This window comes from Macaca nemestrina, chromosome 4 (genome assembly GCF_043159975.1).
Source record: "Macaca nemestrina isolate mMacNem1 chromosome 4, mMacNem.hap1, whole genome shotgun sequence".
Lineage (NCBI taxonomy): Eukaryota > Metazoa > Chordata > Mammalia > Primates > Cercopithecidae > Macaca > Macaca nemestrina.
Genome location: NC_092128.1, coordinates 16116726 through 16142853, shown reverse-complemented (window position 1 = coordinate 16142853; position 26128 = coordinate 16116726). Strand labels below are relative to the sequence as shown.

The 26128-nt window shown below is 47.4% G+C and overlaps 1 protein-coding gene and 1 long non-coding RNA gene across 2 annotated transcripts in view; one reads left to right on the top strand and one right to left on the bottom strand.

Annotated features, from left to right (window-relative positions):
• LOC105471236 (uncharacterized) overlaps window positions 1-26128 on the bottom strand; it is a 96306-nt gene that overhangs the window by 23078 nt on the left and 47100 nt on the right. Inside the window, exons 3-4 of the long non-coding RNA XR_011621891.1 lie at window positions 22812-23014; window positions 8579-9069 (exon numbers count right to left, since the gene is read on the bottom strand). This is a non-coding gene — a long non-coding RNA (uncharacterized lncRNA). The remainder of the gene's footprint in view (window positions 1-8578; window positions 9070-22811; window positions 23015-26128) is intronic.
• Window positions 5994-7186, top strand: LOC105471423 (putative trypsin-6). Its single transcript, XM_011723920.2, has 3 exons — window positions 5994-6199; window positions 6601-6737; window positions 7034-7186. The coding sequence occupies exons 1-3, from the start codon at window positions 6070-6072 to the stop codon at window positions 7184-7186; spliced, it is 420 nt and encodes a 139-aa protein (XP_011722222.2). The 5' UTR covers window positions 5994-6069.

Sequence of the window (26128 nt, the reverse complement as noted above, 5' to 3'; positions counted from 1 at the left end):
AGATCCATTTTCCCGAAGAGAATTCTTGCCTGCCCACTGGCAGAGTGCTTGTTTTCATCTGTCTTTCTTGTTTTTCAAAGAAAAACCAAAGGTAAAGTGGTATCATCTTCCACACCTGAACCAGTTTGTAGCCACCAGAGCCTGCTAGGAAGGGGCCCCTCAAGCATGCAGTGATCTTGTCACCTGGAATCTGAGAGATCAACAAGCCCCATAGCAACCGACCATACACCTGCCCATCAGCGCCCATCCTTTCACGGTATTAGCTCAATTCTGGCTCTGCAGACACTGGCAGCCACAGGTGACAAATCCTGGGCCTCTGTGGGCTTCCCTCATCACCCAGGGCCACAATGGGCTGCCTGTCCTAGGCAGAGACACAGCAACATTTTCTTAAACTGAAATTAAGCATAAATTCCCTTCACCAATAATCCTCTGAGGGCACAATCCCTGCCTCCTTCCTTGGAGATTTTAAAACACATCTCTCTGACCAAACAGGTAGGTGAGATCTGACTTTAAATGGGGGAAAATCGGGATGAATAGGGGTATCAGGAATGAATCCCAAGTGTTTTTGTGTGGGGACAGGCATCCACATCCCGAACTGTACCTGGAGATGGAGAAAAATGCAAGAGAGGAGGAGAGAAAAAAAGGGGGACAAAGTGGCTAAAAGTCATTGAAAGCTTCCCTTTTGGTTCTTTCCAGCTCTGGCTGCTTTGCCAAGATCTTAGGTGAAGGCAGGGTCAGCTCTGGCTGGGAGAGGCTGCTCTGGGAGATGGGAGAGTCACGTCACCTCCAGAAAGCTCATTTGATCATCTGTAAAATGGGGAATCCCATAGTTGGTTGTGAGGATAAAATGAAAAACACATTCTTAACTTGTATGAGTTACATGCTGTATAGTAAGTTACATGCTATATAGTAAGCTCACAAAAATGATTCACTGTTATCATAATTGAAGGACAGTGGTTTGGTGTGCTAAGCACTAAATACAAGCCAGAAAGATGTCTTAGAGAAGCAGACAAAGAAAACTGTAGCTCAGAATGAACAGTAGCAAGAATGGCATGTCCTCCAAATTGAGCTCGGGCAGCTGAATCTGAACCTGTCCTACACATGTGAGTCTACGGTATGAGGTAACAGTCTCCACCTATAGCTATGTTCTCTGCCTATAAGGTCATTCATTTTTGAACAAAGCTGACCTCAGACTATACTGTGATCATTTAAGGAAGAGTGCAAAATACTGGAGAAGTCTAGTCTTCAAGCACTAGATACAGAAATCCTCATATTCTGGGGTGTTGCCTTTCAGACAGAGAGTGAGAGCCACAAGCACTGATCCAAAAATCCCCTTTTCCAAACACATTTTCCATCTTCTACCAAGGTTCACCTCCCTGTTTAGTGCACACTGGTGTCTACAGTTGCTACAGCAAGAGTCTCTCCTTATCCTCCAAGGCAGGAGTTCTGTGAAGACCCCATGACAAGGGGGCAAAATGAAACATGTTTAGGGACAACACAGGAAAAACCCATATTATCAATGCTCCAAAACCTGGATACCTCAGACTTGGCCAGTTATGTGTGAGCAGAGAAGTGTGTCATCTACATGGAAGTCATGGCCTAGATGGGTCTGGAACGGTGGCAAGATAAGGCTCTAAGACAAAGTGCCAGGAGAAAGATCAATTCAATCATCTATTTCTGCCAGGAAGAAAAGACCAGGAAGGAATCAAATGTACCGTTTGTCCTCTGGGGACCTCTGTCTTGATCCCCAATGAATCTCCTTTTAGATGCCACCTGCAGCAATTCCCATACTTCACAACGCTCTCCATGGCTTCCATTGGCCTTATGGTCAGCTCTGCCAAGATCTGTATTCTTGGGAAAGACCGAATTCCTCTGAATCTCATTGTCTTCCTCTATAAATGGAAATAATTTTGTTCCGCACAAATCACAATTAGCATGTTTGTGGGAAGTTAAACTGTGAACCTCAGCATAAACGAAAAGCTATGCACCACTCTTGCTTACTTAAAAACGTGTAAAGCTGTCAGACACCATACACCATCTAAGTACAGCAGTGTTAGGTTTGAGCCCAACAGTGATTAGACAGGGTACGGGGTGAAGAGGGTGTCTCAGAGCAGTGGGTCTCCTGGCTGTCGGGAAGCTGGATCGGTGGCCATGCCGGGAGTTGAACCCGAAGGTACTCTGTGTGCCCTCTCAACTCCACGGGCCCCACTTTGGCAATTTTTCTGATTCCCTCTGGTTTCCATTTGCTTCCTCCCTCTAGCGCCTGGTCATGTCAAATTTCACCACCAAGTTTCTGAGCTTTTCTGATTTTGTTCATCGTCTTCAGAACACTGCTGCTTCTTTTACCTTTCAAAGAATTCGAACTTGAACTCTGCTCACTCCTGCCCATCACCAGCCGAACTCAGAGTTGCTGAGAAGGGAAAGCACCCTCATAAGCAAGCTCCTCCTTTCTTTACATCACTAGACCTGAGTACAGACAGCATCTCCATCTCCACACTGCTCTGGCCAGGTTATGCCTCAATCAATTACACAACTGTGTCTTAGTAGCATTGGTAGGGCCCAAATCAGGATATTCTCTGGGAAGATTCACTTTGTACCGAGCACAGCATAATCTCACTGCATCGAAAATAGAAAATTCTAGACCCACCCCTCCACATCTTCGTTATTGAACCCAATATGTGACCCATTTACCATGTGCTAAAATCTCCACCTCTGCTGATTCTCAGATCAGATCAGATCCCAGATTTACCATGGTCCAAACTCTGACATCTGATCGGGGGCATGTTATTCTGGTTCAGGTTGTCAGTCCTGAGCAGGTGGTTCAGTTTGCATCACCCTGAGTGCCAATTGCCAGGGCACTGTGAGGCTGCATAAAAAATACCTATGACAGGATACATATGAGACAGACAAATGTCTTCACATTGAAGAAGGGGAGGAGTACACCATTGATCTTCCATGCTCCAGAGGCACTGAGTAAGTTCCTACCTAAACTGTGCCCTTCCTTCTTTGAAACACTTCCCATCCTTAAGCCTTCATAGGAAGGAGAGCCATCTGGAAGCCCAGAATCCTATGGGATGCTGAGTCCCCCTTCTCCTTACCCCTTAGTTTTGGAATTCTTATTCCCCAAAGCTTTAGATTTAACCGTGCCACATGCTGACTAGAGAGATGCATCTTCATATTCACAGAAACGAGCCTTAGATACGACTTTGCTCCTCTCATGGGGGCTTCAGGACACTGAAAAGCAAAGCTTGTTACCAACGCTTGCCCTTCCTTAAGTACATTAAATACATCCCCAATAGTTTAAACGATTCCTAACAGCCAGGCCATTCTCCCTCCTTCTAACCCTCACCTCCTCGGCCTGAGAAATCACAGCTGTGTGATTGGGGGCTCGATTTTCCCTGTCTTCCCCATCCCAGAATCCTTGCAGGAAACAGCCAGTCTCCCTCTCTGCTCTCTGAAGGCAAGTTCCCTTATCACCTGTGAATCACAAACCCACAGAGTGGCCAAACATAGCTGAGCTGATGCAAGACCCTGGGAAGGGGAAAGCTGCAGGTTTGTTGGTCCTGCGAGGAGCAGTGACCCTCACCTCACAGACACTTCCTCTCCCAATCCTCGGGAGGTATAAAGACTGGTCCTCCACCACCAGTCAGGGACACTCTACCACCATGAACCCACTCCTGATCCTTGCCTTTGTGGGAGCAGCTGGTGAGTTTCATGCCCTGCCTCAGGCCCCAACCACCCCTCCTGGCAGACACATGCCCTTCCATTCTTGCCACCTCTCCTCTTTTGACTGTGCTCTGATATTCTATTTCCTCCATCTGGCATCTTTACTTCCCATCCTCCCTGGGCTCTCTTTAAGCCTCACCTCTTTCACCTTCTCCCTGATTTCACTCCCACCACTACAATTCATCCATATACGAGCTGTGGTTGGAGATGCTGGGAAGGGAGACCAGGTGGGGTGGGCCCACAAAATAAAGCAGCAGGCTTCAAGCTTGGCTCCCACAGCACCAGAATACCTCCACTATAGCTGCTGTTAACCTCAAATGCACCTGGGGAGGTGGAAAAATTACTCATGCCAGAGACTCAACTCTAGAAATTCTCACTTCATTTGTCTGGGGTGCAGCCTGTGTTCTGGGCTTTTAAGCTTCCCAGGTGATTTTTAACATTTCTAGACATGCAGCCAAGGTTAAGAATTGCTGTTCTTTTGGACAATAATAACGTCTACCTTTGTTCTGCCGAAGTGAGCCTGGGGCATCCCTCAATTCTGCCTTCACTACACAGATCTGGGCTGAGGGGGAAGCTGGTCATGGCCAGGTCTACACAGCCAGCGGTTTTCCTAGCTTGGCCAAAGTATCCTGACCATCCAGGGCTTAAACAGCCAGGTGGAGTACACAGGTGGTGAATAAAAGAGAGAAGCATTCAGTGGGTGAGACAGACACATCCCAACTCCTATCCCACTGGAAGCATTGTGAGGACATTCCTTGCATCCTCAGCCTGGTGACCCCAGGAGAGATCTGAACACCTGCAGGGTACCTAGCTATGCACCCTGCAGACACAGAGACTTGGGAGCCACATCCAGTGATGCTCACCAGGGGTGCCAGCGCTCCCTCCCTTGCCTAGCCTCACTGAGCTTCTTAAGGATTTCTAATTAGCAGAAAGCAACTGCAGGCTGGGAGCACCACCCCTAACATGCAACTGACTTGCCTTCTCCCTTCCCATCTCCACTCCAGTTGCTGCCCCCTTTGACGATGATGACAAGATCGTTGGGGGCTACACCTGTGAGGAGAATTCTGTCCCCTACCAGGTGTCCCTGAATTATGGCTACCACTTCTGTGGTGGCTCCCTCATTAACAACCAGTGGGTGGTGTCAGCAGCTCACTGCTACAAGCCGTAAGTGTGGGGTCCCTGACTGCAAAGCTCCCAGCCAGGTTGCCTGGGCGAGCTTGGCTTTAGCCCACGGAATCACTGAGGTGGGTAAGATGGACGGGAGAGGTGGTGAAAAAGAAAACCTGTTGGCAGCAGCTGACTCTCCAGAGCAGAGAGTGAACACAAGACAGGAACCTCTCACACCCAGGCAAATCCATGAAACAGCAAGGGTTGTGGTCACAAAAGCAGGCAGGGATGATCTTGGATGGACTGAGCTTGTGAGAAAAGCAGGCAAGTACTTTTGCTGGTTAGCTACACAATAAAGCCACCTAGGAAAGAGTTTTTAAAAATACTGATGCCTGTGTCCTATCCCAGGGCAATTAACTCAAAATTTTCAGGAAGAGGGTGTGAATATCAGTGAGTATTTCACGCTCTACCTCTGGTAACTATAGAATCTATAGACAGAGCTGAGAACCGCCGCCTCCGCCAAGAACTCTCAAACCTGAGTAGGCATCAGAACCACCTGCAGGCTTGTTAAGGCACAAATCACTGGGTCCCATCCCCAAGGTTCTGATCAGTAGGTGGGGGTAAGGCCCAAGAATTTACATTTCTAACAAGTTTCCAGGAGATGCTAATGCTGTGGCTACCCTTGGATTAGATTACACAGAAGGGTGGTGCTTACCAGGCCAAGAAGGGAGGGAGGAACAGGCACTGTGCACAGTTAGCAAAGGCCTGGGGTGAAGAACGCTGGGAAAACTACAAGGAGTTCTTTGTGCCCACAGTGCTGGTGACTGTGGAGATTGTGGGAAAGAGGCTGGGAAGGCGGGATGAGGAGCAGCCTCTGGTGCATCCCTTTGACTCTTCCGCACCCCACTAACAACCTCTGAAGCAGAAAGGTCCTGGGTCTCACACCTGCACTGACCCACATCCCTCTCCTGCCCATGTGATATGACCACATACTCCACCCCATGGCTCCAGAGCTGTCCATGAGCAGGGAGCTTAAGGACCCTGGGGATGGTGGGATGGGTACCCCAGCAGTGGAGGAAGGTCTTCACCACGCCTGCCCTGCCCATCAGCCGCATCCAGGTGAGACTGGGAGAGCATAACATCGAAGTCCTGGAGGGGACTGAGCAATTCATCAATGCAGCCAAGATCATCCCGCACCCCAAATACAACGAGGTTAAGAAATATAACAATGACATCATGCTGATCAAGCTTTCCACACCTGCTGTCATCAATGCCCGTGTGTCCACCATCTCTCTGCCCACTGCCCCTCCAGCTCCTGGCACTGTGTGCCTCATCTCTGGCTGGGGCAACACTCTGAGCTCTGGCGGTGAGTGGGACCCTTTGTCTTTCTACTTCCCTCCATCCTCCCAATTTCCAGAATGAAGCATATCCCTTAACTTGAATCCTCTCGTCCCCAGGCTTAAGACACATTTCCAGTGCCCATTATACACAGGCTCTGGACTGAACATGAGAGAGATGCAAAGTCTAAGGACTTGGCTCCTAATTCAAAAGACAGGACAAATGGAGAACTTGCCCTGATCACATTTTGGGAGGGGTTCAACAATGATCATTCTGGGAACTAAAAGCCAGAGTCCCTTGCCAGGACTTATGTTTTGGAGCCCTCTCCAGGGGCAGTGTTCCTCTTCAATGTTCCAACCTAGATTATTGTCTCCTTCTCTGGCCTAACCCACATTTCTACTTTCTTTGATCTCTTCCTGATCCTCACAGCCGACTACCCAGATGAGCTGCAGTGCCTGGACGCTCCTGTGCTGACCCAGGCTGAGTGTGAAGCCTCCTACCCTGGAAAGATTACCAGTAACATGTTCTGTGTGGGCTTCCTTGAGGGAGGCAAGGATTCCTGCCAGGTGATTTGAACAACCCTTCCCATTCTGAAGCTCCCACTGATACCCAGGCCCCATCTTGGAAAAAGATTTCAACTCCCAAGGTGGTGGGGCTGAGGAGGCTCCCTGTAGTATCCCCATGGAGAAGTGAGGAAGGCTCCCTTGGGCTGCATGCTGTCTGCTTAGGGACAGAGAATGGGCCACTGTGAGAAGGATGTGGAGCCACAGAGCTGCCTGAAAGGGGTCTTTTAAGGTTCAGAGTAAATATAGCTATATTCCTCCTCCATCTCTCCATACAACTTGTCCCTTCTTCTCCCTAGGGCGACTCTGGTGGACCTGTGGTCTACAATGGACAGCTCCAAGGAGTTGTGTCCTGGGGCTATGGCTGTGCCCAGAAGAACAGGCCTGGAGTCTACACCAAGGTCTACAACTATTTGGCCTGGATTAAGGACACCATAGCTGCCAACAGCTAAACCCCCTGTCCCGCTGCAGTCTCTATACCAGTAAAGTGACCCTGTTCTAACTGTGTCTGTGCCTGCTCCCTCACACTCCTTCACACTGGAAAGCATCCTCCAATCTCAGGTCAGATTGGGGTGCCCCCCTTAAAGGTAAGCAGAGCCCCCAGCTCCCAAAATGTGTTGCATGGTACACTAGATTAGCACATACAAGGACATGGAATCCAAAAATAGTAAGAAGTTTGGGAGAAAAGGGGGTACTCTTTTCTAGAGAAACGTGTGTTTGGAAAGGTGGTCTTTTGGTGGAGAGGTTGATTTTTATTTGGGCTTCTCACAGTGGTTGGAGCTACTCTGCCTTCAGAACAATCACAGCACAGAAAATGTGTCAGCATCTTCCAGACAGCCCAAAAAATTTTACGAGCTAAATCTTATTGCTAAATTACAACAATAATTACAAATGCTACTGGTGATGACATGCCTCTCCCAGGAATGTTTTGGCACCAAACCCTCGACCAAGCCCTCCCTTCTCATTCACCTGGAAAATCAGACTCAAGTAAATCTCCCTGGCCCCCTAATTTTCCCTGAACTCCCTAGTTCCATCTCTGTGAGCAGCTAGAGAGATGTCCCGCCTACCACAGCGGGAGCCTGACTGCAACTTGCGAATCAAGTCCAGCTCTGCACACTGCATTTTCCTCTTCTTTGATTTTGGGATAGGATGCTGCAGTGACTCCCTCAGCTAACACCAGCTCCCCACTCTGACCAGGGAAAGAAACTAGAGAGGGTCAGGATTCACCCATTTGATCAATTAACTGAGAAAGGATTCATTTTCATAAAACTTGTTCGCCTTTAAGACACTTCAAATGAGTTATTTGGGACTCTTTTAAAAAGGTAGAAGGAAAGATCTGAGGGCTGTGACACCATCCAGCCACTCTGGCCACACGTTGGCTGGCTTGCACTCACTGGACACAGCAGAGGGAGGCAGGCCCCGTGGCAAATCTGGCACCTCCCAAAGCCTCCTCCTGGCAATTCTGAGAGGGCCCATGCTGGGTCCATAGCTCATCCAAGCTTGTCACCGAAGATCCAAGCAAGCTTCTCTTTGAAATTCAACCTTCACCTTCTGTCCCAAGTGGTTGTGGACACCCCTGGGAGCTGGCACCAAGGGCCAGGAGCAGCCAAGGGAGACAGACAAGTTCAGAGCACATTTTCTGTTACAGGGAACACAGCACAGGCCTCCAAGTGTCCACGGAGCAGCGCGCACATTGCAGTGATGAGTAGAGTAAAACCCCTACATGCAGCAAAGCATTCCTGGAAAACGCAGGGGACCGCAATCCACATGCTGGGGAATACACCACATGCTGTGGAATGAATCAGACACTTGTTTGGTAAACAGTAAATGTGTAAATCAATTACCTTCAGAGGGCCATCTTGGCTCCAGATGTGTGATTCGTGTGAGGAGACGGCTACCACTCACTATCTTCGGAGGAAAACGGGGCTCAGGGCTCGCACATAATGGAGAGATACACACGGGTTACCCAGAAAGTCACTGCATACAGACATCACTTTGTTCAACAAGGATTTTTTTTTAGGGAGTACAAAGGCAGACCCTAGTTCACCTTACAGCCTCGGGTTTGTCTGCTTTTGGAGATAGACAGATATAATATCTGTATACACACACACACACACACACACACATATACACACACATATATGATAGATAGACACGACATATACATTTTTTCCCTTTCTTACCATAATGTCAATGCCTCATCTGAATATCATCATCACTCAAGAGTCAAGGGAAGAACCAAACGCTTCATATAAACAGGGCTGGGTGGGGAGTGTTAGTTTCCACTGTTTTCCGTCTCCATTCAGATCATTCCTATCAAAGCCCAGCTGGTTACCTGAAGCCAAGCGACAGACATAAGGATCCCAGTGGCCTTCCAGACAGCTGCTTCCACCTCCTACCTGGGCCACTTACACTCTTTACACAGAAAAGTGAGTCACCCCACTCAGATGGGTTGCCAGCAGAAACAGGGCATGAAAATCACAGATAACCATGGGATTTCTTCTAAGCGGTCAGTGTAAAATAAACCAACACTACCACCACCAAAAACACAAAACAAGCAAAAAAATCCTTATCGAAAATTCAAGACAAACTACTGTGTAGAGCCAGGCCATGGGGTTGCCTTTTCTCAGGCCACACAGCTTTCCCAGTCCATTTACTCACATGGAACAGTGAGATGTGAAGGTCTGCAGAGCCTGTGCTTGGGATGGAGGCTGGTACTGTTCACCTGTGGGTCCAGAACAAGGACAAAGAGGCAGAAAGCTGCAACTCTGTCCACCGCCACGGATTAGTCCCTCCTGCTCAGAGAGGCTCCGAAGAGCCCCCACCTCAGCCTTCACACAAAACATCTCCTTCTGGCTCAACTACAGCCAGGCTGCAGTGCCGTGGCATGATCTCTGCTCACTACAACCTCGGCCTCCCAGGTTCAAGAGATTCAGCCTCCCAAGTAGCTAGGATTACAGGTGTGTGCCACCATGCACAGCTAATTTTTTTTTTTTTTTTTTTTTGTATTTTTAGTAGAGACAGGATTTCACCATGTCGGCCAGTCTGGTTTTGAACTCCTGATCTGAAGTAATCCAAAGTGCTGGGAGGACAGCTGTGTGCCACTGCTCCAGGCCCAGGCTCCATTTTTAAAAAATAATTTCAACTTTCATTTTAGATTCAGGGGCTATATGTGCAGGTTTGTTACATGGGTATATTGTGTGATGCTGAGGTTTGTGGCACAAATGATCTCATCACTCAGGCAGTGACCATAGTACCCAATAGGTAGTTTTTCAGCCCTTTCCACCCTCCTTCCCTCTTCCCTCTAGTAGTTGCAGTGTCTACTGTTCTCATATTTATATCCATGTGTACCCAATGCTCAGCTCCCACTTATATATGAGAATGCGATATTTGGTTTTCTGTTCCTATGTTAATATGCTTAGGATTACAGTCTCCATCTCCATCCATGTTGCTGAAAAGACATGATTTCATTCTTCTCATGGACGCATAGTATTCCAAGGTGTATATGTACCACATTTCCTTCATCCAGTCTAATGCTGATGGCCCCCTAGGTTCATTCCATGGCTTTGCTACTGTGAATAGTGCTGTGAAAGATGTGCAAGAGCATGTGTCTTTTTGGCAGAACAATTATTTTCCTTTGGGTAAATGCCCACTAAAGGAATTGCTGGTTGGAATTGTAGTTTTGTTTTAAATTATTTCAGAAATCCTCAAAATGCTTTCTGCATTAATTTTTCCATGAACTAATTTACACTCAGGCCAACAGTGTATCAGCATTCCCTTTCCTCGGCAGCCTCACCAGCATCTTCTATTTTTTTTGACATTTTAATAATAGCCATTCTGCAGCCAACTACTTTCAAGGCCAACATGGGGAATAACCACAAACATAACCTTTTCCAGAAGACAATTCTTGCCTGCCGACTGGTAGAATTCTTGTTTTCATCTGTCTTTCATTGTTTAGTTTTCGAAGAAAAACCAAAGGTAAAGTGGTATGATCTTCCACACCTGAACCAGTTTGTAGCCACCAGAGCCTACTGGGAAGGGTCCCTCAAGCATGCGTTGGTCTTGTCACCTGGAATTTGAGAGATCAACAAGCCCCGATAGCAACCGACCGTACAACTGCCCATCAGCACCCATCCTTTCATGGGATTAGCTCAATTCTGGCTCTGAAGACACTGACAGCCACAGGTGACAAACCCTGGGTCCCTGTGGGCTTCCCTCATCACCCAGGGCCACAATGGGCTGCCTGTCCTGGGCAGAGACACAACAACATTCTCTTAAACTGAAATTAAGCATAAATCCACTTAACCAATAATCATCTGAGGGCACAGTCCCTGCCTCCTTCCTTGGGGATTTTAAAGCACACCTCTCTGACCCAAAGAGGTAGGTGAGATCTGAGTGAACAGTACCAAGATTGGCATGTCCTCCAAATTGAGCTTGGGCAACTGGATCTGAGCCTATCCTACACATCTGAGTCTACAGTATGAGGTAACGGTCTCCACCTATAGCTGTCTTCTCTGCCTGTAAGGTCATTCCTTTTTGAAGAAAGCTGACCTCAGACTATACTGTGATCATTTCAGGAAGAGCGCAAAATACTGGAGAAGGCTTGTCTTCAAGCTCTAGCTACAGAAATCCTCATATTCTTGGGTGTTCCCTTTCAGAAAGAGAGTCAGATCCACAAGCACTGATCCAAAAATCCCATTTTCCAAAAAATTTTTCCACCTTCTACCAAGGGTCACCTCCCTGTTTAGTACACACTGGTGTCTACAGTTGCTAGAGCAAGAGTTTCTCCTTATCCTCCAAGGCAGGAGTTCTGTGAAGACCTCATGACAAGGGGACAAAATGAAATAACATGTTTAGGGACAACACAGGAAAAACCATGTTATCAATTCTCCAAAACCTGGTTACCTCAGGCTTGGCCAGTTATTCGTGAGCAGAGAAGTGTGTCATCTACATGGCAGTCATGGCCTGGATGGGTCTGGAACTGTGGCAAGGTAAGGCTCTGAGACAAGGTGCCAGGAGAAAGAGGAATTTAATCATCTATTTCTGCCAGGAAGAAAAGTACCAGGAAGGAATCAGATGTACCGTTTGTCCTCTGGGAACCTCTGCCTTGATCCTCAATGAATCTCCTTTTAGATGCCACCTGCAGCAATTCCCACACTTCACAGCGCTCTGCATGGTTTCCGTTGGCCTCATGATCAGCTCTGCCAAGATCTGTATTCTTGGGCAGGACAGAATCTTTCTGAATCTCACAGTCTTCCTCTATAAATGAGCATAATTTTGGTCTGCACAAATCACAATTAGCATGTTTTTGGGAAGTTAAACTGTGAAACTCAGCATAAATGGAAAGCAATGTACCACTGTTGTTTATGTGAAAACTCTTGTAAAGCTGTCAGGCACCATGCACCATCTAAGTATAGCAGTGTTAGGTATGAGCCCATCAGTGATTAGAGGGGCTACGGGGTGGAGAGGGGGTCTCCAAGCAGTGGGTCTCCTGGCTGTGGGGAAACTGGCTCAGCAGCCATTACAGGAGCTGAACCTGAAGGTACTCTCTGTGTCCTCTCAAATCCACGGACACCACTTTGGCAGTTTTTCCAGTTGTCTCTGGTTTCCATTTGCTTCCTCCCTCTAGCCCCTTGGCCATGTCCAGTTTCACCACCAGGTTTCTGATCTTTTCTCATTTTGTTCACCATCTCCAGAACACCCCTGATTCTTTTACTTTTCAAAGGATTCAAACTTGAACTCTGCTCATTCCCGCCCATCACCAACCTGAGCTCAGAGTTGCTGAGAAGGGAAAGCACCTTCACAAGGAAGTCCTTCTTTCCTTACATCATTAGACTTGAGCGGAGATAGCATTCCCATCTCCACACTGCTCTGGCCAGGTTGTGCCTCATTCAATCACACAACTGTGTCTTAGTAGCCTTGGTAGGGCCCAAATCAGGATATTCTCTGAGAAGATTCACTTTGCACTGAGCCCAGCAAAATCTCACTGCATCTAAGAAAGTTCCAGGTCTGGCCGGGTGCAGTGGCTCAAGCCTGTGATCCCAGCCCTTTGGGAGGCCGAGACGGGCGGATCACAAGGTCAGGAGATCGAGACCATCCTGGCTAACATGGTGAAACCCCGTCTCTACTAAAAAATACAAAAAACTAGCCTGTAGTCCCAGCTACTCGGGAGGCTGAGGCAGAAGAATGGCGTAAACCCAGGAGTCGGAGCTTGCAGTGAGCCGAGATCACACCATGGCACTGAAGCCTTGGGGACAGAGTGAGACTCCATCTCAAAAAAAAAAAAAAAAATAGAAAGTTCCAGGTCCACCCCTCCAAATCTCCATCATTGAACCCAACATGCGCCCCATTTAACATGTGCTAAAATTTCTACCTACTGCTGATTCTCAGATCAAATCGTTACCGAGATTTACATTGGTCCAAACTCTGACATCTGATCACGGGCATGTCATCCTAGTTCAGTTTGTTAGCCCCAAGCAGGTAGGTCAATTTGCATCACCCTGAGTGCAGGTTGCCAGGGCAACCGTGAGGCTGCATAAAAAGAACCTATCACAGGATGCACATGAGACAGACAAATGTCTTCACATGGAAGAAGGGGAGGAGTGTGCCATTGGTTTTCCATCCTACAGATGCACTGAGTAAGCTCCTACCTAAACTGTGCCCCCTCCTTCTTTGAAACACTTCCCATCCTTAAGCCTTGGTAGGAAGGAGAGCCATCTGGAAGCCCAGAATCCTATGGAATGCTGAGTCTCCCTTCTCCTTACCACTTAGTGTTGGAATTCTCATTCTGCAAAGTCTTAGATTTGACCTTCCCTAACACTGACTGGAGAGAAGCATCTTCATTTTCACAGGAATGAACCTTAGATAAGACTTTGCTCCTCTCATGGGGGCTCCAGAACACTGAAAAGCCAAGTTTGCTACCAATGCTTGCCCTTCCTTAAGTACATCAAATACATCCACAATAGTTGAAAAGATTCCTAAACAGTCAGGCCATTCTCCCTCCTTCTAACGTTCATCCCCTCAGCCTAAGAAAGTCCAGTTGTACGATCAAGGGCTTGGCTTCCCCTGTCTTTCCCATCCCGGCATCCTTCCAGGAAACAGCCAGTTTCCCTCTCTGCTCTCAGAAGGCAAGTTTCCTTATCACCTGTGAATCACAAACCCACAGAGTGGCCAAACATAGCCGAGATGATGCAAGACCCTGGGAAGGAAAAAGCTGCAGGTTTGTTTGTGCTGAGAGGAGTGGTGACCCTCACCTCACAGACACCTCCTCTCCTGATCCTCGGCAGGTATAAAGACGGGTCCTCCACCACCAGTCAGGCACAATCTACCAACATGAATCTACTCCTGATCCTTACCTTTGTGGGAGCTGCTGGTGAGTATCATACCCTACCTCAGGCCCCACCCACCCCCTTCCTGGCAGACACATGCCCTTCCATTCCTGCCACATCTCCTCATTTGACTGTGCTATGATATTCTATTTCCTCCAACTGGTATCTCTACTTCCCATCCTCCTTGGGCTCTCTTTAAGCCTCATTTGTTTCAACTTCTCCCTGTTTTCACTCCAACCACTGTCATTTATCCACATCTGAGCTGTGGTTGGAGAAGCTGGGAAGGGAGGCCACGGGGTGCTGGCCAACGAAATGAAGCAGCAGGCTTTAGGCTTGTCTCTGACAGCACCAAAATAGCACCACTATAACTGCTCTTAACCTCGAATGCACCTGGGGAGGTGGAAAAATTACTTATGCCAGAGACTCAACTCTAGAAATTCTCACTTCATTTGTCTAGGGTGCAGCCTATGTTCTGGGTTTTTAAGCTTCCCAGGTGATTTGTAACATTTCCAGGCATGCAGCCAAGGTTAAGAATTGCTGTCCTATTGGCCAATAACAACGTCTACCTTTTTTCTGCCAAATTGAGCCTGGGGGCTGCCCTCAACTCTGCCCTGATTACACAGTTCTGAGCTAAGGGGGAGGCTGGTCATGGCCAGGTCTCTGTAGCCAAGGGGTTTTCCTAGCTTGGCCAAAGTATCCTGACAATCCAGGGCTCAAATAGCCAGGGGACATACAAAGGTGATGAATGAAAGAGAGAAGCACTCAGTGGGTGAGACAACCACATCCCAACTCCTATCCCACTGAAAGCATTGTGAGGACATTCCTTGCAAGCTCAGCCCGGTGACCCCAGGAGAGATCTGCACCCCCACAGGGGACCTAGCTACGTGCCCTGGAGACACAGAGACTTGAGAGACACATCCCGTGATGCTCACAGGGATGGCAGCGCTCCCTCCCTTCCTAGCCTCACTGTGCTTCTTAAGGATTTCTAATGAGCAGGAATAAACCACAGGCTGGGAGCACCACCCCTAACATGTTACTGACTTGCCTTCTCCCTTCCCATCTCCACTCCAGTTGCTGCCCCCTTTGATAATGATGACAAGAGCAATGGCTGCTACACCTGTGAGGAGAATTCTGTCCCCTACCAGGTGTCCCTGAATTCTGGCTACCATTTCTGTAGTGGCTCCCTCATCAGTGAACAGTGGGTGGTATCAGCAGCTCACTGCTACAAGTCGTAAGTGTGGGGTCCCTGACTGCAAAGCTCCCAGCCAGGCTGCCTGGGAGAGCTTGGCTTCAGCCCAGGGAACTACTGAGGTTGGGTAAGATGAATGGGAGAGGTTGTGGAGAAGAAAACTTGTTGGCAGCAGCTGACTCTCCAAAGCAGAGAGTGAGCACAAGAGAGGAACCTCTCACACCCAGGCAAATCCAAGAAACAGCAAGGATTGTGGTCATAAAAGCAGGCAGGAATGATCTTGGAGTGGACTGAGCTAGTAAGAAAAGCAGGCAAGTACCTTTTGCTGGATAGCTACACATTAAAGCCACCTAAGAAAGAGTTTTATAAAATACTGATACCTGTGTCCTATCCCAGGACACTTAACTCAAAATTTTCAGGTAGAGTGTGTGAATATCAGTGAGTATTTCACACTTTACCTCTGGTAACTGTAGAGTGTATAGACAGAACTCAGAACTGCTGCCTACACCAAGAACTCTCAAACCTGAGTATGCATCAGAAAGACCTGTAGGCTTATTAAGGCACAAATCACTGGGTCCCATCCCCAAGGTTCTGATCAGTAGGTGGGGGCAAGGCCCAAGAATTTACATTTCTAACAAGTTCCCAGGAGATGCTAATGCTGTGGCTACCCTCGGATTAGATTACACAGAAGGGTGGTGCTCACCAGGCCAAGAAGGGAGGGAGGAACAGGCACTGTGCACAGTTAGCAAAGACCTGGGGTGAAGAATGCTGGGAAATCTTCAAGGATCTCCTTGCGCCCACGGTGCTAGTGACTGTGGAGATTGTGGGAAAGAGGTTGTGAAGGTGGACTGAGAAGCAGCCTCCACTGGGATCCCTTTGACTCTGCCCCACCCCACTAACACCAACCTCTGAAGCAGAAGGATCCTGGGTCTCACACCTGCACTGACCCACATCCCTCTTCTGCCCATGTGATATGGCCACACACCCCACCCTATGACTCCAGAGCTGTCCATGAGCAGAGAGCTTGAGAACCCTGGGGAAGGTGGGATGGGTAACCCAGCTGTGAGACAAGATCTTCACCATGCCTGCCATGCCCATCAGCCGTATCCAGGTGAGACTGGGAGAGCACAACATCGAAGTCCTGGAGGGGACTGAGCAGTTCATCAATGCAGCCAAGATCATCCGCCACCCCAAATACAACCCAACAACTCTGGACAATGACATCATACTGATCAAGCTCTCCAGGCCTGCCGTCATCAATGACCATGTGTCCACCATCTCTCTGCCCACTGCCCCTCTAGCTCCTGGCACCGAGTGCCTCATCTCCGGCTGGAGCAACACTCTGGGCTGTGGTGGTGAGTGGGACCCTTTGTCATTGTACTTGCCTCCATCCTCCCAATCTCCAGAATGAACCATGCCCCTGAACTTGAATTCTCTCTCCTCCAGGCTTACGACACATTTCTAGTGCCCATTGGCTCTGCACTGGGTACCAAAGAGATGCAAAATCTCAAGGACTGGGCACCTAAAATCAAAAGGCAGAACAAATGGAGAATGTGCTGTGATCACATCTTGGGAGGGGTTCAACCATGATCATTCTGGGAACTAAAAGCCAGAGAGTCCCTTGCCAGGACTTATGTTTTGGAGTCCTCTCCAGGGCAGTGTTCCTCTTCAATGTTCCATCCTAGATTATTGTCTCCTTCTCTGGCCTGACCCACATTTCTACTTTCTTTGATCTCTTCCTGATCCTCACAACCGACTACCCAGACGAACTACTGTGCATGGACGTTCCTGTGCTGACCCAAGCTGAGTGTGAAGCCTCCCACCCTGGAGAGATTACCATCAACCTGTTCTCTGTGGACTTCCCTGAGGGAGGCAAGGATTCCTGCCAGGTGATTTGACCCCTTCCCCTGCTGAGGCTCCCATCGATACCCAGGCCCCACCTGGGAAAAAGATTTGAACTCCCAAGGTGGCAGGGCTAAGGAGACTTCCTGCAATGCCCCCATGGAGAAGTGAGCAAGGCTCCCTTGGGCTGCATGCTGTCTGCTTAGGAAGAACAGAGAAAGGGCCACCATCAGAAGGACATAGAGCCACAGAGCTGGCTGGAAAGGGGTCTTTTAAGGTTCAGAGTAAATGTAGCTATAATCCTCCTCCATCTCTCTCTTCATACAACTTGTCCTTTCTTCTCCCAGCTTGACAATGGTGGCCCTGTGGTCTGCAATGGACAGCTCCAAGGAGTTGTCTCCTGGGGCTATGGCTGTGCCCAGAAGAACAGGCCTGGAGTCTACGCCAAGGTCTACAACTATGTGGACTGGATTAGGGACACCATAGCTGCCAACAGCTAAAACCCTTGCTCCCTCTGCAGTCTCTTCACCAAAGAAGTGACCCTGCTCTCACTCTCTGTGTCTGTGCCTGCTCCCTTGCACTCCTTCACACTGGAAAGCATCCTCCAATCTCAGGTCAGATTGGGCTGTCCCCCTTAAAGACAAGCAGAGCCCCCAGCTCCCAGAATGTGTTCCATGGTACACTAGATTAGCACATACAAAGAGATGGAATCCAAAAATAAGAAGAAGTTTGGGAGAAAGGGGGGCACTGTTTTCCAGAGAAAAGTATGTTTCAGAATGGTGGTCTTTGGGAGGGTGGTGTTTATTTTTATTTGAGCTTCTCACAGAAGTAAGAGCTACTCTGCCTTCAGAAAAATCATAGCACAGAGAATGTGCCTGCATCTTCGAGCTGGCCAAAATATCTGAGCAACTGAATCTTCTTCCTAAAACACAACAGTAATGACAACTGCTGATGGTGATGACGTGCCTCTCCCAGGAATGTGTCAGCATCACACCCTCGACCAAGCACTCCCTTCTCATTCACCTGGAAAATCAGACTCAAGTAAATCTCCCTGGCCCCCTAACTCTTGCCTCAACTCCCTAGTTCTATCTCTGTGAGCAGCTAGAGAGATGTCCCGCCTACCACAGCGGGAGCCTGACTGCGACTTGGGAATCAAGCCCAGCTCTGCATGCATTATTTTCATCTTCTTTGCCTTTGGGGTAGGACACCACAGTGAATCCCACAGCTACTACCAGCTCCCCACTCCGACCAGGGAAAGAAACTAGAGAGGTCAGGATTCACCCGTTTGATCAATTAGCTGAGGAAGGATTCATTTTCATAAAAGTTGTTTGCCTTTGAGACACTTCAAGTGAATTATTTGGGAAAGACATCTTAGGGCCGTGACATCCAGTGACTCTGGCCTCACGTTGGCTGACTTGCACCCACTGGACACAGCAGAGGGAGGCAGGCCCCATGGCACCTGTGGCACCTGCCAAAGCCTCCTCCTGGCAATTCTGAGAGGGCCCATGTTGGGGCCGTAGCTCATCCAAGCTTGTCACTGAAGATCTAAGCAAGTTTCTCTTTGAAATTCCACCTTCACCTTCTGTCCCACGTGGTTGTGGACATACCTGGGAGCTGCTACCAAGGGCTAGGAGTAGCCAAGGGAGACAGACAAGCTCAGAGCACATTTCCAGTTACAGGGAACACAGCACAGGCCTCCAAGTGTCCACAGAGCAGCGTGCAAATTGCAGTGATGAGTAGAGTAAAACCTCTACATGGAGCACAGCATTTCTGGCAAACACAGGGCACCGCAGTCCACATGCTGTGGAATATACCCAATTGTGCATCAGACACTTGTTTGGTAAACAGTAGATGTGTAAGATCAATTACCTTGAGAGGGCCATCTGTGCTCCAGATGTGTGGTTCATGTGAGGAGATGGCTACCACTCACTATATTCAGAGGAAAACAGGGCTCAGGGCTCACACACAGTGAACAGATATACACGGGTCACCAAGAAACTCTCTATATACAAACATCACTTTATTCAACAAGGATTTTGTTTTTATGGAGTCCAAAGGCAGACCCTAGTTCACCTTACAGTCTTGGGTTTTTCTGCTTTTGGAGATATATATCCAGTAGTTAGATAGACGACAAGACAGATACACTTTTTCCATTTCTTACCATAATGTCAATGTCTCATCTGAATAGTGTCATCACTCAAGAGTCAAGAGAAGAACTAAATGCTTCATAGAAACAGGGCTGGGTGGGGAGTGTTAGCCACTGTTTTCTGTCTCTATTCAGATCATTCCTATCAAAGTCCAGCTGGTTACCTGAAGCCAAGAGACAGACATAAGGATCCCAATGGCCTCCAGACACCTGCTTCCAACTCCTCCCTGTGCCACGTAGACTCTTTACACAGAAAAGTGAGTCACCCCACTCAGAAGGGTTGCCAGCAGAAACAGGGCATGAAAATCACAGACAACCATGGGATTTCTTCCAAGTGGTTAGTGTAAAATAAACAACCACTACCACCAACAGAAACACAAAACAAGCAAAAAAAATGCTTATTCAAAAAGCAAGACAAAATACCGTGTGAGAGCCAGGCCATGGGGTTGCCTTTTCTCAGGCCACACAGCTTTCCCAGTCCATTTGCTCACATGGAACTGTGAGATGTGAAGGTCTCCAGAGCGTGTGCTCGGGATTGAGGCTGGTATTGTTCACCTGTGGGGCCAGACCAAAGGGCAAAGAAACAGAAAGCTGCAACTCTGTCCACAGAAACGGCTTAGGACCTCCTTCTCACAGAGGCTCCAAAGAGCCCCCACCTCAGCCTTCACACAGAATATCTCCTTCTGGCTGAACTACAGACAGGCTGGAGTGCCGTGGCATGATCTCTGCTCACTACAACCTCTGCCTCCTGGGTTCCAGTGATTCAGCCTCCAAGTAGCTCGGATTACAGGCACCTGCCACCATGCCCAGCTAATTTTTTTTTTTTTTTTTTTTGGTATTTTTAGTAGAGACAGGGTTTCACCATGTTGGCCAGGCTGGTTTTGAACTCCTGACCTCAAGTGATCCAAAGTGCTGGGATTTTAGGCATGAGCCACCATTCCTGGTCCAGACTCCATTTTTGAAAAATAACTTCAACTTTTATTTTAGATTCATGGGGTACATATGCAGGTTTGTTACATGGCATGGGTATATTGTGTGATGCTGAGGTTTGTGGCACAAATGATCTCATCACTCAGGCAGTGAGCATAGTACCCAATAGGTAGTTTTTCAGCCCTTTCCACCCTCCTTCTCTCTTCCCTCTAGTAGTTGCAGTGTCTACTCTTACCATCTTTATATCCATGTGTACCCAATGCTCAGCTTCCACTCTACATGAGAATGTGATATTTGGTTTTCTGTTCCTATGTTAATTTGCTTATGATTATGGTCTCCAGCTCCATCTTTGTTGCTGTAAATGACATGACTTCATTCTTCTCATGGCTGCATGGTATTCCATGGTGTATATGTACTACCTTTCCTTTATCCAGTCTATCACTGATGGACACCTAGATTGATTCCATGGCTTTGCTACTATGAATAGTGCTGTGACAGATATGAAAGACCATGTGTCTTTTTGGCAGAACAATTATTTTCCTTCAGGTAAATGCCCAGTAAAGGAATTGCTGGGTAGAAAGGTAGATCTGTTTTAAATTATTTTAGAAATTTTCAAATTACTTTCTGCATTAATTTCTCCGTGAACTAATTTACACTGTGGCCAACAGTGTATAAGTGTTCCCTTTCCTCTGCAGCCTCACCAGCATCTTCTATTTTTTAGACATTTTAATAATAACTCCTCCGCAGCCAAGCTCTTTCAAGGCCAATGTGGGGAAGGGCCACAAACATCCCTTTTCCAGAAGAGAATTCTTGCCTGCCCACTGGTAGAATGCTTGTTTTCATCTGTCTTTCGTTGTTTATTTTTCAAAGAAAAACCAAAGGTAAAGTTCCACACCTGATCTTCCACACCTGAACCAGTTTGTAGCCGCCAGAGCCTGCTGGGAAGGTGCCTCTCAAGGATGCATTGATTTTGCCACCGCAATTTGAGAGATCAAGAAGTCCCATAGCAACCGACCATACAACTGCCCATCAGCGCCCATCTTTTCAAGGGATTAGCTCAATTCTGGTTCTGCAGACACTGGCAGCCACAGGTCACAAACCCTGGGTCTCTGTGGGCTTTGCTCATCACCAAGGGCCACAATGGGCTGCCTGTCCTAGGCAGAGACACAGCAACATTCTCTTAAACTGAAATGAAGCTTAAATCCACTTCACCAATAATCATCTGAGAGCACAGTCCCTGCCTCCTTCCTGGGGGATTTTAAAACACACATCTCTCTGACCCAAACAGGCAGTGAGATCTGATTCCCTATTTAATAAATGGTGCTGGGAAAACTGACTACCCATATGTAGAAAGCTGAAACTGGATCCCTTCCTTACTCCTTATACAAAAATTAATTCAAGATGGATTAGAGACTTAAATGTTAGACCTAAAACCATAAAAACCCCCGAAGAAAACCGAGGCAATACCATTCAGGGCACAGGCATGGGCAAGGACTTCATGTCTACAACACCAAAAGCAACAGCAACAAAAGCCAAAATTGACAAATGGGATCTAATTAAACTAAAGACCTTCTGCACAGCAAAAGAAACTACCATCGGAGTGAACAGACAACCCACAGAATGGGAGAAAATTTTTGCAATCTACTCATCTGACAAAGGGCTAATATCCAGAACCTACAAAGAACTCAAACAAATTTACAAGAAAAAAACAAACAACCCCATCAAAAAGTGGGCAAAGGATACAGACACTTCTCAAAAGAAGACATTTATGCAGACAACAGACACATGAAAAATGCTCATCATCACTAGCCATCAAAGAAATGCAAATCAAAACCACAATGAGATACCATCTTACACCAGTTAGAACGGCAATCATTAAAAAGTCAGGAAACAACAGGTGCTGGAGAGGATGTGGAGAAATAGGAACACTTTTATACTGTTGGTGGGACTGTAAACTACTTCAACCGTTGTAGAAGACAGTGTGGCGATTCCTCAAGGATCCAGAACTAGAAATACCATTTGACCCCTCCATCCCATTACTGGGTGTATACCGAAAGGACGATAAATCATGCTGCTATCAAGACACATGCACACGTATGTTAATTGCAGCACTATTCACAATAGCAAAGACTTGGAACCAACCCAAATGTCCATCAATGACAGACTGGATTAAGAAAATGTGGCACATATACACCATGGAATACTATGCAGCCATAAAAAAGGATGACTTCATGTTCTTTGTAGGGACATGGATGCAGCTGGAAACCATCATTCTCAGCAAACTATCGCAAGACCAAAAACCAAACACCGCATATTCTCACTCATAGGTGGGAACTGAACAATGAGATCACATGGACACAGTAAGGGGAACATCACACACTGGGGCCTGTTGTGGAGTGGGGGGAGTGGGGAGGGATAGCATTAGGAGATATACTTAATGTAAATGACGAGTTCATGGGTGCAGCATACCAACATGGCACATATATACATATGTAACAAACCTGCACCTACCCTAGAACATAAAGTATAATAAAATAAATAAATAAATAAATAAAGAGGGAGAAATCAGGATGAATTGGGGTATCAGGAATGAATCCCAAGTGTTTTTGTGTGGGGACAGGCATCCACATCCCAAACTGTACCTGGAGATGGAGAAAAATGCAGGAGAGAAGAGAAAAAAAAGGGGACGAAGTTGCTAAAAGTCATTGAAAGCTTCTCTTGTGGTCCTTTCTGGCTCTGGTCGCTTTGCCAAGGTCTTAGGTGCAGGCAGGGCCGGCTCTGGCTGGAAGCTGCTGCTCTGGGAGATGGGAGAGTCACTTCACCTCCAGAAAGTTCATTTGATCATCTATAAAATGGGCAATCCCATAGGTGGTTGTGATGATAAAATGAAAAACACATTCTGAACTTACATGAGTTACATGCTATATAGCAAGTTACATGGTGTAGTAAGCACACAAAAATGATTCACTGTTATAATTGTAGGACAGTGGTTTGGTGGGCTAAGCCCTAAACACAAGACAGAAAGATGTCTTAGAGAAGTAGACAAAGAAATCTATAATTCAGATTGAACAGTACCAAGAATGGCATGTCCTCCAAATTGAGCTTGGGCAGCTGGATCTGAACCTGTCCTACACATCTGGGTCTACAGTATGAAGTAACAGTCTCCACCTATATCTGTCTTCTCTGCCTGTGAGGTCAGTCTGTTTTGAAGAAATCTGACCTCAGACTATACTGTGATCCTTTAAGGAAGAGTGCAAAATACTGGAGAAGGCTAGTCTTCAGGCTCTAGATACAGAAATCTTCATATTCTTGAGTGTTCCCTTTCAGACAGAGAGTCAGAGTCACAAGCACTGATCCAAAAATCCGATTTGCCAAAAAAATTTTTCATCTTCTACCAAGGTTCACCTCCCTGTTTAGTGCATACTGGTGTCCACAGTTGCTAGAGCATGTGTCTCTTTATCCTCTAAGGCAGGAGTTCTGTGAAGACCCCATGACAAGGGAACAAAATGAAACAACATGTTTAGGGACAACAAAGAAATAACCCATATTATCAATACTCCAAAACCTGGCTACCTCAGGCTTGGCCAGTTATTCATGAGCAGAGAGGTGTGTCATCTACATGGCGGTCATGGCCTGGATGGGTCTGGAACTATGGCAATGTAAGGCTCTGAAACAAGGTGTCAGGAGAAAGATGAATTCAATCATCTATTTCTGCCAGGAAGAACAGCACCAGGAAGGAATCAGATGTAGATGTACAGTTTGTCCTCTGGGGACCTCTACCTTGATCCTCAATAAATCTCCTTATAGATGCCACCTACAGCAATTTCCACACTTCACAACGCTCTCCATGGCTTCAGTTGGCCTTATGATTAGCTGTGCCAAGATCTGTATTCTTGGGCAAGACAGAATCCTTCTGAATCTCATTGTCTTCCTCTATAAATGGAAATAATTTTGCTCTGCACAAATCACAATTAGCATGTTTGTGGGAAGTTAAACTTTGAAACTCAGCATAAACAAAAAGCTATGCACCACTCCTGCTAACGTAAAAACTCTTGTAAAGCCGTCAGGCACCATACATCATCTAAGTATAGCAGTGTTAGGTTTGAGCCCATCAGTGATTAGAGGGGGTACGTGGTGGAGAGGGTGTCTCCGAGCAGTGAGTCTCCTGGCTGTGGGGAAGCTGGCTCGGTGGCCATGGCAGGAGCTGAACCCAAAGGTACTCTGTATGTCCTCTCAACTCCACAGGCCCCACTTTGGCATTTTTTCCAATTCCCTCTGGTTTCCATTTGGTTCCTCCCTCTAGCCCCCTGGCCATGTCCAATTTCACCACCAAGTTTCTGAGCTTTGCTCATTTTTTTCACTGTCTCCAGAACATCGCTGATTCTTTTACCTTTCAAATAATTCAGACTTGAACTCTGCTCACTCCTGCCCATCACCAGCCTGAACTCAGAGTCGCTGAGAAGGGTAAGCACCCTCATAAGCAAACTCCTCCTTTCTTTACATCATTAGACCTGACTGCAGACATCATCTCCATCTCCACGCTGCTCTGGCCAGGTTATGCCTCAGTCAATTACACAACTGTGTCTTAGTAGCCTTGGTAGGGCCCAAATCAGGATATTCTCTGGGAAGGTTCACTTTGTACTGCATACAACATACTGCATCTAAAATAGAACATTCTACACCCACCCCTCCACATCTTTGTTATTGAAGCCAATATGGACCCATTTACCATGTGCTAAAATCTCTACCTACTGCTGATTCTCAAATCACATCCTATCCCAGATTTACCATGGTCCAAACTCTGACATCTAACTGGGGGCATGTCATTCTGGTTCAGGCTATCAGTCCCGAGCAGGTGGTTCAGTTTGCATCACCCTGAGTGCTGGTTTCCAGGGCAATCTTAAGGTTGCATAAAGGGGACCTATAACAAGATGCACATGAGACAGACAAATGTGTTCACCTTAGAGAAGGGGAGGAGTGCACCATTGGTTGTCCATCCTCGAGATGGACTAAGTTCCCACCTAACCTGTGCCCCCTCCTTCTTTGAAACACTTCCCATCCTTTAGCCTTAGTAGGAAGGAGAGCCATCTGGAAGCCCAGAATCCTATGGAATGCTGAGTCTCCCTTCTCCTTACCCCTTAGTGTTGGAATTCTTATTCCCCAAAGACTTGGATTTTACCGTGCCACACACTGACTGGAGAGATGCATCTTCATATTCACAGGAACGAGCCTTAGATAAGACTTTCCTCCTCTCACGGGGGCTCAAGGACACTGAAAAGCCAAGCTTCTTACCAACACTTACCCTTCCTTAAGTATATTAAATACATACCCAATAGTTAAAAAGATTCCTAAACAGTCAGGCCATTCTCCCTCCTTCTAACCCTCATCTCCTCGGCCTAAGAAAGCCCAGCTGTGTGATCCGGGCCTTTACTTCCCCTGTCTTCCCCATCCCTGCATCCTTGCAGGAAATAGCCGGTCTCCCTCTCTGCTCTCAGAAGGCAAGTTTCCTTATCGCCTGTGAATCACAAGCCCACAGAGTGGCCAAACATAGCCAAGCTGATGCAAGACCCTGGGAAGGGGAAAGCTGCAGGTTTGTTGGTCCTGGGAGGAGCAGTGACCCTCACCTCACAGACACTTCCTCTCCCAATCCTCAGGAGGTATAAAGACTGGTCCTCCACCATCAGTCAGGCACACTCTACCACCACGAATCCAATCCACCTTTGTGGGAGCTGCTGGTGAGTTTCATGCCCTGCCTCAGGCCCCACCCACACCCCTTCCTGGCAGACACATGTCCTTCTATTCTTGCCACCTCTCCTCTTTTAACTGTGCTCTGATGTTCTGTTTCCTCCATCTGGCATCTCTATTTCCAATCCTCCCTGGGCTCTTTTTAAGCTTCACCTCTTTCACCTCTCCCTGATTTCACTCCCATCACTGTCATTCATCCATATCCAAGCTGTAG